Here is a 15863-nt window from a genome sequence, read left to right as displayed (position 1 = left end):
AGCAACCAAGGCACAGCAAAATCCTAGTAACTTCCTCTTCACAAAAATATAGGGAAAAGCGACATTTAAATGTAATTTAATTAAATGCTAAATTTAATTTCCATTCATATGGAAATACAGAAGATCACCAATAGCCAGAGCAATCTTGAGCAGAAAGAGCAAGGCTGGATGCGTTCCGATCCATGCCTGCAGGGTACCGCAGAATCAGAATAACACAGCCAGTGTGGAACGGGCATAACAATACACAGAGGACCCTTGAGACTGTTGAGCAGATAATGTATTTGCTGCCACACCTGACAACCTGAGTCTGGTCTCTGAGACACATGTAGTGGAAGGAGAGAAGAAATCCCCAAAAGTTTTATCTGTGGCACATGCATGCTTACCTATATATAACATAAAAAATAAGTAATTTTTTTTTAAAAAGATGCAAAATCAAATGGACTATAAGACCCAGAAATGAGCCCACATAGTTACAGCCATCACACTCTTGACAAAGTTACCAAAAACACAGATTGGAGAAAATCATCCTTAATGAGTAGAGACTGGATGTCCACATGCAGAAGATACGAACTAGATCCCTACCTCTCACCTGGTACAAAAGTCCACTCCAAATGGATCAAAGACCTTAACATAAAACCTGAAGCTCAGCCAGGCCTTCAATCCCAGCACTTGGGAGGCAAAGATGGGCGGATCTCTGACTTCCAGACCAGCCTGGTCTACAGAGCAAGTTCCAGGACAGCCAGAGATACCCAGAGAAACCCTGTCTCAAGAAACAAAACAAACAAATGAAAGGACCCGAAGCTCTTAGCTGCAAGAAGGAAGCCGAGAAAAGACAGCTGAAGACACAAATATGATAGAAGCAAGAACTTTCCAGAAGCACAGGACACAATAGCAAGAGTTAACAAATGGGAAGCACACTTAGTCATAAAGGAAATCCAACCCCAAAACAGCTTGAGATCAGTCAGAGGTGAGCATTAAGAAAAGAGGAGCTGGGCTGGAGAGATGGCTCAGCGGTTAAGAGCACTGGCTGTTCTTCCAGAGGTCCTGAGTTCAATTCCCAGCAACCACATGGTGGCTCCCAACCATCTGTAATGAAGATCTGGCGCCCTCTTCTGGCATGCAGGCGGAACACTGTATACATAATAAATAAATCTTAAAAAAAAAAAAAAAGAAAGAAAGAAAAGAGGAGCAAAGGACTTGAGTCACCTCTGGCTCAGCAGTTAGGAGCACTTGTTGCTCTTCCAGAGAACCACAATTTGGTTCCCAGCACCCACAGCAGGCAGCACACAGCCACCTGTAATTCCAGCCCCAGGAGACCCAATGCCTTTTTCTGCCCTCTCCAGGCACCTGCACATGCACAGACACAGACACATTAATAAAAAAATTAAATCTTTTTAAAAATAATAAAATAAAAAACAAAGCCATCAAATATTGGCAAGGATCTGGAAGGGAAAAAGAAACCTTGGTCTCACCATTATGGAAACCAACATGGAGATTGCCCCCAAACGCTAGCTCTAGAATTGCTACAGCACTCTTCCGTGTATAAAGAATCAAGGTCAGCATATAGAAAAATGACTCACAGGGTAAAAACAATGGCCGTATAAGCAAGATCACCTCAGTTCAATCCCCATGACCGAGACCGGAAAGAGAAAACCAACTCACAACCTACACACACACACACACACACACACACACACACACACACACACACACTCTCGCATTTTTTAAATCAGCATGTAATAGACACACACTCAAACTCATATTTGTTGTGTTACTATTGTTTTGGGTATGTGTGTCACTCTTATATATGTGTGTATTTGTTAACAAATCACATATTAAAAAGAAAAAAGAGCTCAAGTCAACAATTTAATTTGCAACTCAAAGCCCAGCAAAAGAAGCCTCACGTTTTGGGCCATGATTTCTTGGACTACTACTTGAAGTGTAGACAACAGAAACAACATACAAGCAGGATGACCTCGAACATTGTAACTCGGGGTTGAGGAGGTGTAGCAGTGGTAGGGTGTGTACAGAGTTTGTGCAAGATCTCCAGTTCAAGCCGGGCGGCCGCGGCGGCGGCGGCGGCGGCGGCGGCGGGCGGCGGCGGCGGCAGCAGCGCGCACACCTTTAATCCCAGCACTCGGGAGGCAGAGCCAGGTGGATCTCTGTGAGTTCGAGGCCAGCCTGGTCTACAAAGCGAGTTCCAGAGAAGGTGCAAAGCTACACAGAGAAACCCTGTCTCAAAAAACCAAAAAAAAAAAAAGATCTTCAGTTCAATCTCCAGCATGGAGGAACACACAGATACATAATTAAAATTCATGACCCTCAAAGCACACAGCATGGTGAAAAAGCAAGTTATGGAATGGGAGAAGACGTTTGCAAATCACATCTGGGAAGAGACTAATAGAGAGAATATAATTTTAAGAGGGCTGAAGAGATGGCTCAGTGGTTAAGAGCACTTGTTATTGAAAAGTTTCTAGGTTCAGTTCCTAGTTACCCACATGGTAGCTCACAACCATCTGTAACTACAATTCCAGATGAGGATCAGGCATGTACATGGTGCACATACATGCATGAAGGCAAACCATTTACACATAAAATACTTTTTAAAACAGTATATATTTTAAATGCTTAGAATTCAACAAACACTTCCTTAAGTAGTGAGCAGATCTGAGTAACTACATGAAGAGATACCCAGCACCATTAGGAGAACCCCAAGTCAAATGGAGAATGAGTTTCCACCTCTCACCCATTAGAACAGCCACCACCAAAGCAACAAGAACTAACGGGCACTGGGGAGGGTGTAAATAAATGACCCTTGCACACTGGTGGTGGAAATATAAAATGATGGAGTCACTATGGAGACCAGTATGACAGCTTATATAGACATCCCAGGACCCAGCTCTGATGGTTCATATTGATTTTCAGCATGACGCAACCGAGGAGAATCACCTAGAAAGAAAGGCCAATGAAGGACGGTCTTTATGCAGTATGTAAAAGAATCGGATCTCAAAGTTATCCGCAGTTTGTCATTCCTTACAACATCATTTCCAATGTCTGTAGGACAACCTTGTCCATTGGTGGACAAAATGTGGAATACATGTATAGTGCAAATTATTTATCCTTGCGGGGGGGAAGGACATCCTGACACAGGTTCCCAAATAATACACCTTGAGATTATTATGCCAATAAAAGTAAGTTGACTACAAAAAGCAAATAGTGTATGAATCCGCCTATCTGAGGGACCTAGAGTAGCCAAACTCGGGGCTGAGGAGTTGGCCCCTTGGTAAAATTCTTGTCATGCAAACATGAAGCCCTGAGTTTGGCTCTCCAGCCCCTGTGTGAAAAAGCCAGGTGCCAAGCACATCTGGAATCCTTGGGCTGGAGACAGAAGCAGGAAGATCCCTGGAGCTAGCCAGTGTTGCTCAACAGCGGGGGCTAGCCGGCCAGTCTATCTCAATCAATCAGCAAGCTCCAGGCCCAGCACGAGACCCTGTCTCACAGAATAAGGTAGAGGGGCTGCCAAGACGGCTCAGTGGGCAAGAGCAAATACTGCTCTTCCAGAGGACTCAAGCTTGGTTCTAGCACCAAGGGCCCACAACTGCCTGGAATTCTAGATCCAGAGCATCTAATACCCCAGGCCTCCACAGCTACCTGCCCTCTTGGGACCATAACCCCTCCCCTCCTCTCTCCCTCCCCTCCTCTCTCCCTCCCCTCCTCTCTCCCCTCCCTCTCTCCCTCCCTCCCTCTCTCCCTCCTTCTCTCTCTCTCTCTCTCTCTCTCTCTCTCTCTCTCTCTCTCTCTCTTTCTCTCTCTCTCTCTCACACACACACACACACACACACACACACACATTATAAAATCTTGGGCTGGAGAGATGGCTCAGGGGTTAAGAGCACTGGCTGCTCTTCCAGAGGTCCTGAGTTCAATTCCCAGGAACCACATGGTGGCTCACAACCATCTACAATGAGATCCAGTTCCCTCTTCCAGCGTGCAGGCAGAACACTGTATACATAATAAATAAATAAATCTTAAAAAAATAAAAGATAAAATCTTTTCAAAAGAAAATGTGGATTACAATGGAGAAAGAGGAAGACACTGGACATCAACCTCTGGCCTTCACCCCACCCTCACTACACACACACACACACACACACACACACACACACACACACACACACACATGCACGCACACACAGTAGAATTGTGGCTGCCAGGGGCCAGGAAAGGGGAAAATAGGAGGTCGCGGTGTTCACTAGTGTCAAGAGCTAAGCATATGATGAAGCCTTAAGGCAAAGGGAAAAGGAGTATGTCCACAGATAAGATCTTTAAATACGCATGTAATCAACATTAAGAGAGGTCATATGTGTAGGACCCTTCAAAGCAGAGACGAGATGCAATCGTGCACAGAGCACAAGTTATGTGAAGACTGAGTCCTCAGAAATCCCCAAACCCCGAAGAGCCTCTGCCCCACCCAGAGCTACAAGTACCTGGCAAACGGACTCCTGACCTCTACAGCTGTGGAAATACACCTTTTCTGTGGCTCGAGACATGCCGTCTGTGGCATTGTTATGGTTGCTCGAGTGACTTGAACGAGTGTCGAGTCACAGGTTGCAAGATGAACGTTACTGGTGTGTACTGGCCCGTGGCTAGTAATAATATAGTTAGCACCACTGTACCATACAGAGTGAGTGACTGGTAACCAGTAAGTATTAGTGACTTTTACCAAAACATCTACTCGAAGCAACTCGAGAAGAATGGTTTATTTGGGTTCTTATCGGGGTGTTTCAGTCCACTGTTACAGAAAGGCATGGGGAAATGAGTTGGTCTGGGCAGAGGCACCATGTGGTGAATGCTGGTCGTGTGGTGAGTATAACTTCCAAAGACCCACCCCTGGCCTACTTCTGCTGGTCAGAACCCACCTCCTAAAAGCTCCACAGACTCAAATAACACCACCAGCTGAGAGGCAAGCATCTAAAATGAGCTCGTAGAGGACACTTCAGATTCAAAACATAGCCAATAACAAATGAAACAGATTTTTAACAGTTTTTTTCTTCTTTTTGGTTTTTCAAGACAGGGTTTCTCTGTGCAGTTTTGGTGCCTGCTCTATAGACCAGGCTGGCCTCGAACTCACAGAGATCCACCTGCCTCTGCCTCCCGAGTGCTGGGATTAAAGGGGTGTGTCACCGCCGCCCAACAAACTTTTTTTTAAAATCATAATTAAAATCAAAACCAAGCCAGATATGGAGGCATATACCTGTAGTGCCAGCTATTCAGGAAGAGGCGGCATGGGAGCTCAAAACCAGCCTGAATAAAAGTGAGACCAGATCTCAAAAATAAATTAAAAATAAAAATCGCTGCTCCTTTCTGTGTCCAAGTGGTTTATGCTGTTCACTGAATTGAACTAGTTCCATGATTCGGTTATATTTATTCTTCACTATATCCCCTGATTTCAAACCCAAGGCCAGATGTCCTGGATTAGGATCTTGACAGTCTCCTGAATTTGTGTCACTGATAAAACTTCTCCCTCTGTGAAAAAGAACCTGAAAATCTTCTGAGACGCTCTCCAAGCCATGCACAGTCATCCACAGGTGGGCCTGGATGTGAAAAGATGAAGCCATGTTCAGTGGAAATTAATAGAAATGGCTTGAGGCTTAACCCTACTGCTGTGGAATTTTGTCTGCTTGATGAGGTAGACTGGCAGGCTGCTGAAGCTGCATCTGCCATGGATGTAGCTCAGATTTCCCAGGAGACCAGTATTCTTTGTCAGGTATCCATTCAGCAAGCATCAGTTGGAACCATTCATCCCAGTGCTGCAGAAAGGCAAAGTCTTTCTGGTCCAGTTGATTGACAGCTGGAGCCTGCGTAGAATCGTCTAAAGGTGGGACAGTCCGACCACTGTTCTCACTGGGATCTTGACATCTTTCTTGGATTGGGAGCCATAAAGGAGCCTGAGGATGGAAGCCCTCCAGTCCTCGAGTTATTACCGGTGATAAGTGGCCATTAAACACTGAGGAACTTGGACTATCACCCCTTCCCTGTACAACCTGGGATGGCTGTGGTACTGTGGTCCTTGATAACTGCTTCTGACCGCCCCTAGAGAGGTCCAAAGGACTAGATTGTGTGTCGGGTGGAGAAAAGGCTGGTGTAACTGACAAGCTGCTGGTGAGCGTTGCAGAAGGAGGTTGATCAGTAGTCTTCAGGGCAGGGCACTGGCTGTTCTGAGGCAGCTGAGCAGTTGCCTGAGTACCCTGTTCGGTGTCTGGGTGCCGAGCTCTCCGATTCTGAAACCATATCTAAAACACACACAAAAAAGTCCTGAATAGCAGAAGTCATTCCACCTGATTCTTATGATTTGCTAAGCAGAATAACAAGGGCACAATGACTGAACCCTTCAAATGCAGGTTCCTGGTACTTCACTTCCTCCAACTAGACCCCACATTCCACATCTCTACCACCACCCAACAGCCCATTCATATTTTGAACAGATTCTTTGCAGCGACTAGCTCAGAGGTCTTCGGATCTAATGCGCTCTGGGAACGCCTCAGCTCCCCGACACACCTGGAGATGACTTCACTAATCTTCAGTGTTTCTCAACCTAATTAAGTTGACAGTCAAGATTAGGTAAGTCACGGCACATGGCCATGGGTAAAATAACATCGTGGTTGAAAAGGTAGAAGATTTAGGATCCACCCCTCTGATTCCCCACACTGATTCAGGAAAGAAGTTCTCAAAAGCAGGGTGAATGTCTGCCTGCCCACCAAGGAGCATCTAAGAACATGGAACTCCCAGAAGGCATGGAAACACAATGGCTGATGGGATTATCTAAGGACATGCTTCAGAAGCACGCTGTCAATCTCCACAATATACAAAGAACAGGGATTCTCAAACTATGCAGGCAGTGTTCTAAATTTCTCCGGTTACAGTCAGAGGTGAGCTGAGGGCTAGGTATGCAGGCATCCTGTGCCTAGAGGGTCTGGGTGCTAACTAACATCCTAACACACAGGACAACGCCCTCGTCCTCTGGTACTGCATTTCCAATATTTTTGAGGGCTAGAAATACTAACAAAGACTGTGTTCTCAAAACAGGTGTGAATTCCAGTTTTCCCAATTTTCCCTTCTTTCCTTCTTCCTTTCTTCCTCCTCCTCCCTCCCTCCCTTCTTTCCTTTCCTGTTTTTTTTTTTTTTTTTTGAGACAGGTTTTCTCTGTGAAATAGTCTTGGCTGTCCTTCAGCTCACAGAAATCTACCTGCTTCTGCCTCCTCCCAAGTGCTGGGATTAAAGGTGTGTGCCACCACCACCCTGCTAGCTGTTATTACTTCCTATGCTTCCACAGGTCTGTTGAGACTCTCCAGAGTGTCACTTTCAACACCAAGTGTCTACATCCCATCTCTAGAGCAGAGGGGACACCCCCCAAATAACCCGTGTTTGTCCAGCAACAGCTCAGAAGGAAAGCAGCTGGCAGTAAGGACAAGTGGACTATCAGAGACAGAGGACCTGTGCGACGTACATGAATTCTGGATTCGGGGATGCCTGTTTCTTCAGCCAGCTTTTCCCTGGTAACAATCCCGGGGAATCGATTAATCTTGAAAGCTGCAATTAGAGTATCAATCTGCACCTTTGTAAAATGTGTCCGGCTCCTCCCAGGTTCTTTAACTAATCAAAACATAGACACACATCAGGGTTTGCAAGTCAGTTTTCACATTCAAACTTGAAAAAAAAAAAACTCAACATTTTGAATATTGTTCTGACCACTTTTACTCTTAGAATATGCTCCACCCCATACCACCAAGGACCTCCTTAACCTATCTTGTCCCTGAGATGAAACCCCAAAGGTGACAAGATACAGCATCACTAAACAGCATTGGAAATAAGGGAAGAGAAGCTTTTCTTGTTGTAGCCCAGGCTAGACTCAAACTCTCTAAATAACCAGAGATGACCTTGATCTTTTTTTTTTTTTTTTTTTTTTTTTTTTTTGGTTTTTCCAAGACAGGGTTTCTCTGTGTAGTTTTGGTGCCTGTCCTGGATCTCGCTTTGTAGACCAGGCTGGCCTTGAACTCACAGAGATCCGCCTGCCTCCCAGTGCTGGGATTAAAGGCGTGCCCCACCACCTGACTGACCTTGATCTTTCTTTTTTATTTTTGTTTTTTTTTTTTTTTTTTTTTTTTTTTTTTTTTGGTTTTTTCGAGACAGGGTTTCTCTGTGTAGCTTTGCGCCTTTCCTGGAACTCACTTGGTAGTCCAGGCTGGCCTCGAACTCACAGAGATCCGCCTGCCTCTGCCTCCCGAGTGCTGGGATTAAAGGCGTGCGCCACCACCACCCGGCTATTTTTGTTTTTTTTAAGACAGGGTTTCTCTGTGTAGCTTCATGCCTTTCCTGGAACTCGCTTTGGAGACCAGGCTAGCCTCGAACTCACAGAGATCGGCCTGCCTCTGCCTCCCAAGTGCTGGGATTAAAGGCGTGCACCACCACCACCGCCGCCGCCGCCCGCCCGCCGACCTTGATCTTTCTTGATCCTCTAACTTTCCCCTCCCACGGCTGGGTCACAGCTACCACACCCAGTGAGACAAAGTCTCTATCTCTGACCCTAGCATGCCCAGAATATGCTGTAGTCGGTCCCTGGCCTAAGCTTTCTTTACAGAATATTTCTCCATAACACACAGTTGTTTATACTCCCAAAGAAATCAATGGAGGGGTTCTATTTGAACTTGTGGGTCTTACCTTTAGGTTTATTCCGTCCCTGGGCTTGGCTGTCTTCAGAAGAAGAATCAAACTCCACTTGTTTCTGTATTTTTCTGTGCTTCTGAAACCAAGTCTATGTGGAGAAAGAAAATGAGAGGAAACAGGATGCAGCTGTGATCTGCAGTCCAGCTCACTCCAAACTGATTGGGCATCTGCCCTTGAGACCATGTCCATAAGAGAAGGTATAGTTCAGTTATTGGTATTGTTAAGTTTATCTGAGATACAGGAAATTCCACACCCAGCCTCGCTCTTGCTCCCCACCCCTCTGCCACGAGCACGCGCATACATACATCTCATACTTGTTAAGTAGGTGAAGTATTCAATGCTAATTTCTAATTTCTGGGCCCCCTCTTCTTAGCAAATATCATCTCACAATGTGCAATACATACGGACTTAATCTTTGAAAATAATTACCAGCCAGGCATGGTGGCGCACGCCTTTAATCCCAGCACTCGGGAGGCAGAGGCAAACAGATCTCTATGAGTTTGAGGACAGCCAGGGCTGTTAGCATTTAGGCTTCTGTATTGGCCTGCCCTTAGGGTCCTAACAAGATATATAACCCCAGCTGCAGCCACTGAGAGCAGAGTTATTTCTGAGTATTTTCTTTGGACAACCTGATACTTCACTCTAACATCTTCAACCTTAATGACAACCATTTATTATTATTAACTGAGTTGCTAGGCATAGGCCTTAAAATCCTAAAACACCAATTCCAAGCTGTGTTCTCATAAGGCTCTTCATGTTTTCCAGATCTGGTATTCAAAATAAGTTTTCAAATTAAAGCCTTATGAACAGCTGGAGGCTTCCAACTAATGAGTAGAGATAAATGTCCTCAAGCCATCAACACCCTACAAGGTTCTGAACTTTTCCATCAGTCCCAGTCTCTCGGGTACTGCCACCAGGTGTGCCCACATAGAACAATTTCATTAGTTTGCCTCTCTCGGGTACCCAGTCACCAGGTGTGCCCATATAGAACAATTTCATTAGCATTATTGTGTCAACCATCTCCCATACCTGGAGAGTTTATCAGGACCTAAGAAAATTTTCCTCTTTCCAGGATTTCCAAAGATTTGAGTCATTATACCAAACGATTATGCATCAAGGACAGAAACTTGAACTCACTTCCTCCACCTCGAAAAGTTTAAAGGTTTCTCTTCCCTCGTTTAAATATCAAATCACTTGACAAAACTACACAGTGTACTACTCCAGCTCATCTTTGTCTACCCCATCAGCAATTTTATGAAAATAAACCATAGAGAATTTTACACAGTGCTTGTATGTAAATGACACTTGAGATTATAGAAGAGCAAGAGGAGAGAGGAGAGACAGGGTAAGAAAAAGAGGAAGCAGAGAAAGAGCTGTGGTGGCACGCCTTTAATCCCAGATCGGCAGAGGCAGGCAGTTTTAATAGTTCGAGGCCCTGGCTAGCTTGGGCTACAGAGCAAGACTCCTGTACAGACCCGTAAGCCCAGCATTCACACTCCGGAGGCAGAGGCAGGCAGATGTGAGTTTGAAGCCAACCAGGACAGTGAGTTCCAGGACAGCCAGGGCTACACAGAGAAACCCTGTCGGGGGGGGGGGGGGGGGGGGGGGGGGGGAATAAAAGGATAGAAGATGACAGGGGGAAGGGACAGTGAAGATGCCCAGAGGGACTGCGAGGGAATAAGAGAAGTTATTCAGAGAGGATGATTCAGATAAAAAAAAATTAACTAATTTAGAACTATTAATAAATAAGTGAGAAAAGAATAAGGGATAAAAAAAAGCAGTAGCCTACAAACCAGCTATTTTCATGAGGTCTCAACTTCCCTATGTGTTCACAGATGGTAATGTCATTCCTTAAAGGTTCTATATTACTAAGCTGATGACATAATTTCTCTTTTTTTTTTTTTCTCCCGGAGCTGAGGACTGAACCCAGGGCCTTGCGCTTGCTAGGCAAACGCTCTACCACTGAGCTAAATCCCCAACCCCATAATTTTTTATATTCTGTAATTCTCTAGATACTGGTTTCATTATCCCCTATGTGGGAAACCGTGAGCTGGTTATCCTTTCCCAACAGCGCAGGCTCACGACCAATATTTCCTCCAATAAAACATATGCAGCGTTTCTGTTTTATCTTCCCATTACATATGGAATAAACTTAGCAAAATATAGCCCGTCTATGAGAATCGCCCAAATTTTAGCCTAGCTTTGCTCTTTTTTATGTTTTAAAAATAGTCCGAAGGAGTCAAACCATACAACAGCACCCACATGGAGATTTATTGAGGGGAGGAAAGAGAAGGAGTAAAGTGGGCAGAGACCACTCCCTGGGGACGAAAGTGAAGAAAGAGAAGGAGACGGATGTGTACAAGGCCCATCTTTTACAAGGAAACAGTGAATGTGCACAGAGGTGCTCTTAGTGGCTGCTGCTGAGGTCTATCCTGTCAGGACCCTAAGGGCAGGCCAGTACAGATGCCTAAATGCTGACACTCTTTACCTTTACTCCGAGAGACAGGCTCTCAACCTAACACCTACCATAATTTGAGACTCTGAGATGCCCACTTCCTTAGCCAAAAGTCCCCTGGTAGCTAAATCCGGATTGGGATTCTTTTGAAACCATGCACGAAGAGTGTCCTTTTGCTTCTGGTTCAGAACAATTCTCCTCCTCCGGACTTCTTTTCCCAGTAGGCCTAGCAAAGAACCATAGACAAAGACGTGAGACAGACATCTTTCCTAGCATGAACTCCTGCTTTGTGTGCTTCATGCTGAAAGCCCAGACACACAGGGATGACTATGTGCTTTTACTTTAGGGATATATCTGAAGCCAAGCCAATAAGGACATGCACAGGTGTAAACATAGATTTTAGAAAAAATGATAATCATGTTAGACTAAAAGCAAGAAATGGCAGAAATTCCACAACAGTGCATGAAAACACAGCCATGAGAACTAGAACATGCAAATTAACGAAACAAGTACATATTTTTTAAAAAAAAAATGAAAGGTTAAATTAGATTATTATACAAAAGTTGAACTTTGGGATAAATGACATGTTTTAATAAAGTGAAACATTGGGTACTTAATTTTCTCTTCATCCAAAGTGTCAACTTTAAAAGTCTTAAGTAGAAGCCTCCTTTGTAAGAGCCCTAGCCATCACTGCAAATTGGAAGTTCCAAGAATTTCAAAATGCTCATCCATCTACCCACCCAAATTGTCACCAAAACCCAGCTCTCTCCCTCTCCCTCATACAACGTAAAAAATCAGAATTATGATATAAAAGTCCTGAGGTCTGGGGAAACAAAGGAGGCCTTTGGCACTGCCACAGGAATGAACAGAGATAGAACATACCAAAAGGGCAGCTTAGATCCATACTGGAGTCACCAGGATCCCACGAGGCAAGTGACCCAACTGCGCTGCTCACAAAGACACAGGGTTTGTCATAGCCCACAGTGGCCCACCCATCCTTAAATACCTGTTGCTTTAATCCCTCATTAAATATGCAACAGCACTGTGGTAAATCTTGATTGTCAACTTGATTGGATTAAGAGGTTGCCAGGAGATTAGTGGACCCGCCTCTGGGTGTGTCTGGGGTGTTCCCAGACGAGATTAGATCACCCGCTGAGCTAATCACAGGTTTAACCCTTGGAAGGACTGACATTCGGAAGACTCTTAACAGGTGATGAACTGTGAAGGCTGGGACTCCTTTGGAGGGCGGCTAAGACTGTGTGACTTCAAAGGAAAGGCCGTGGCCCTGCTGCTGCGTTCCGGTCACCCTCCCTCTCTGCTACCTTATCTCCAAGATAAACAGCCTGAGACTCACTGTCTGATATGCTGCCTGATCAGATCCACAGCAGTGGACCCCAGTGACCACAGATAGACCTCTGAACCAGTGAGCAAGAAATGAGTTCTTCTTCCTCCTTCAACCTGTCTCTCTGGACCACTTGTTAGAGCAACGTAACGTTGACTAACAGAGCCACACGAGGAATTTTTCTTTTCTTTTTTTTTTTTTTGAGCTGAGGATCGAACCCAGGGCCTTGTGCTTGCTAGGCAAGTGCTCTACCACTGAGCTAAATCCCCAACCCCCACATGAGGAATTTGAAGTAATTACTTACACAAAGAAGTTGAATTTGGAGCAAAAGTACAGACTCTTCTGGGTAATTTTGCATCTATCCTAACACTTTTCCACATATGGTTTTATTTCTGAGCTCTCTGGACTGTACCTGTACATTATTTCATCTCCATCATTTGCTGTGCTCAGGATGGAACCCAGTCTCAAACAGGCTAGGTAAACGCCCTGAGCTACAGCCTCAGCCCCTACAATTCATTTCAGGTTGTTTTATTTCCTAATTACCTTGACGTGACCATATTCTTTAATATATTAGGAGTCTCCCCTTGTTTCATATTTTTTCAAATTTTTCTCATCTTCTGCTGAAACACATTTAACTTCTTTATTCTGTCCTGGCCGATCTGTCTGTACATTCAATTGGCCAGCCTAAGCTCTCTAGTATACCGACTCAACCTTAGTGCGGGTGTGCTGCGGATGTATTTGGCACATGTGGTTAAAGAGTAAAACTAGATGACTTCACGTAAGGCAGACTATCCAGTATGGGTGGGGCTGACTTGGTAAGGAGGAAGAGAAAACGGTAAAGCTGGCACTCATCTGCAGGATATCAACAATAGAGAGCTAGCTGGCGGTGCAGCCCGGGCATGAGAGGTCCAGCCTGCTTCCCTCTTCTTCCCTGGCTGGCCCTGCTACTACACAGGGGGATGCATGTGCATTATACACACAAGCCTTATGAGCATGCATACAGACACACTCGCAAAATACTTTCATTTCCTTCTTTTATCCCATCATCATCTAATACAAGATACACTAATAACGATTAACTTCAGAGGCCAGTGAGGGTAGGGAGGGGTGCTTGTTGCCAAGCCCTGAGGATCTGAGTTCAATTCCTAGACCCCACAGGGTAGGAGGAGAGAGCCAACTCCCACAAGATGTCCCCTGACTTCCACCTATACCATGGCATGAATGTGCCTGCCTGATACACACATAAATAAATGAATGAGTAAATGAATAAATAACAACTTTATACACCCACATTCAATGTATGGAAAGAAGAGACTAAACCTCACCCAAGAACCTTGTCCTTCTGAGTAAATGTGTTCAGGGCGAGTTATAGAAAGTTAGAAATAAGTATGACCTTGCTGCTGTCTTTATTTGCATCTAAGAATAGCTTAGACGAGGCATAGGCATGCCAAGTTGGTATAGCTGTCGTGTCTCTGTGGAAAGTAACAGTGGAATTAAAACTGCTCATGAGAACTCATTTCAGCTGTCCCTGCCACTAAAGAAAAAGACAGTTCATGCTTTAGAAAGGCTGATCGGCTCAGGGCATCTGAGAAACAAACTGTCTTAGTTCCTTTTCCAGCTGTGATAAAATACCCCGATGAAAAAAAAAGCAGTGTAAGAAAGGAAGGGTACATTCAGGCTCACAGTTCCAGGGCACAGTCAGTCCACCATGCAGGGCAGTCAAGGCAGCACGAGCCTGAAGCAGCCGGTCACATTGTTTCCGAAGTCAGGAAGAAGATGGCCAAGGTTGTTGCTGTTCAGCTAGCTTTCTGCTTTTCAGTGCAGTCCAGGACCCAAGCCCAAGTCCCAGGAATGCAGTGGCCCGTTTTGAAAGTGGGTCTTCCCACCCCAATTAACCTAATCAAGATAACTCACAGGTGTGCCAGGAGGCTTACCTCTAAGTGAGCCCAGACCCTGTAGAGGCGATGATCATTTTAACCATCACACACATCTCCACCGATCCTATAAAGTCTAGGTATTCCACCATCAAGCTTTCTAGTTTGTTTTACATTATAGTCAGACGTTAATTTTTCAAAACTGTTTACTGAACATTTAATATTGCCAATTTTCTATTGACTGCAGCCAAAAGTCACATTTCAATATGCACATATTGTTAAAAATGTGTTTTGTTGACAAGATATATTCTTGTGGCTTGGCATAAAATACATTGTTGTTTTCACTTAAAAAAGTATTTAAGATAACAAAGAAAAAAACAAACAAATTGGGAGCCCCTGTAGCTAAATGAAATCAGTTGCATTAATTAACCTTTATGGAGTGGGCTACAGATATCTCTGTATGATACCAGTGTTAGGTCCAAAAAAGCACGTGGCTAAACTAATGAAAAAATATGTGTGTGGGGAAAAAAAAAGACTATCTAGACCCACAGGATCCTGCCCATATGGTAAAGTAAGGGAAAACCCAGTAGCCCCTGATGCCCTATGCATTTGCAAATGAAGAAGAGATGGAGAATCTAGCCTAGGTGCTCTAGTCAGGCAGCAGAAATTACCTAATTAGGGGAATCGCATCTCAAACTGAAGGATGTGGAAAACATCTCTCCAGCAGCAACTTGGCTTCCCACTGATACTACCTCGTCACCTTCGTAGTCTCCTCCTCTCCCCTCTCCACAAACCCCCTTCCCCACTGTATCAGAAGAGAAAAATGCTTTGCTTTCTGGGGTAAGATGGCGGACTGGACGCTTCCTCCATGCAACTCCGGGATAGAAGAGTCAGGGTAACAAAGGACAGACCGTATTCCCGGGACAGAAAGAAAGGAAGCGCATCAGAAAGAAGCAACAGGACAGATGAAAAGGGATGAGAAAACAGAAAGGCTCTGGCAAGGACAGACGGAAGCAATCTGCCGTCCCAATCCCCGCAGGGGGAAAGAAGAGCAGGAGCCCCAGCCACGCGTAAGCCTGTCAGCTCTGGTGACAAAAGACTGGCAGTCCCAGCTGCAGGATAAACCCACAGTTCTCACAAGCTTTAATCCAGTTGGGGGAGGGGAGACAATGCCTCCTCCGGTGGGGCCCCGCTAGCTGCGGAGAAGCAATCCTGCATCCAGTCCCTGCATCCAAACCCCTAACCCAACCCGGTGTTTCAGGAGTGCAGTGCTCTACCAGATGCCTAGTGGAGAAAGGACCTATTGTTTGAGACTAGGCTACTCTGGGACTCCGAAAACAAGGAACAATCACAAGTCAGCGAGCACAGGGCCACTCCACCACAGAGTTAGAGAGGCTGACCGTTACCAGGCGCAGAGGCAAAGACCGAGGGTCGGACATGGGCGGGCTGGGAAGTTTTAGGGGCGGGA

General features: G+C 45.1%; 1 protein-coding gene across 2 annotated transcripts; it reads right to left on the bottom strand.

Moving 5' to 3' along the window:
* Positions 1-2597: 2597 nt before the first annotated feature.
* LOC128107586 (double homeobox protein B-like) lies at positions 2598-15863 on the bottom strand. Of its 2 annotated transcripts, none has more exons than XR_008217144.1 (6): positions 12062-12727; positions 11251-11405; positions 8719-8812; positions 7508-7653; positions 5255-6293; positions 2598-2949 (listed from the first exon to the last, which is right to left on the bottom strand). XR_008217144.1 is itself a non-coding variant. In XM_052733638.1 (6 exons), exons 2-6 carry the CDS (start codon positions 12081-12083, stop codon positions 5658-5660), a joined length of 1053 nt encoding a protein of 350 aa, XP_052589598.1. In that variant the 5' UTR covers positions 12084-12126; positions 12826-15863; the 3' UTR covers positions 4746-5657. The 2 variants fall into 2 exon arrangements, 1 of the variants encoding a protein (XP_052589598.1); XM_052733638.1 differs by lacking the exon at positions 2598-2949 and adding an exon at positions 12826-15863 and having other exon boundaries at positions 4746-6293; positions 12062-12126.

The sequence above is a fragment of the Peromyscus californicus genome, unplaced genomic scaffold, assembly GCF_007827085.1.
Source record: "Peromyscus californicus insignis strain IS unplaced genomic scaffold, ASM782708v3 Scaffold_12__1_contigs__length_115047231, whole genome shotgun sequence".
Taxonomy (NCBI): Eukaryota; Metazoa; Chordata; class Mammalia; order Rodentia; family Cricetidae; genus Peromyscus; species Peromyscus californicus.
Note: the sequence above shows the minus strand (reverse complement) of the source record. Positions and strands in the feature narration are given on the sequence as shown.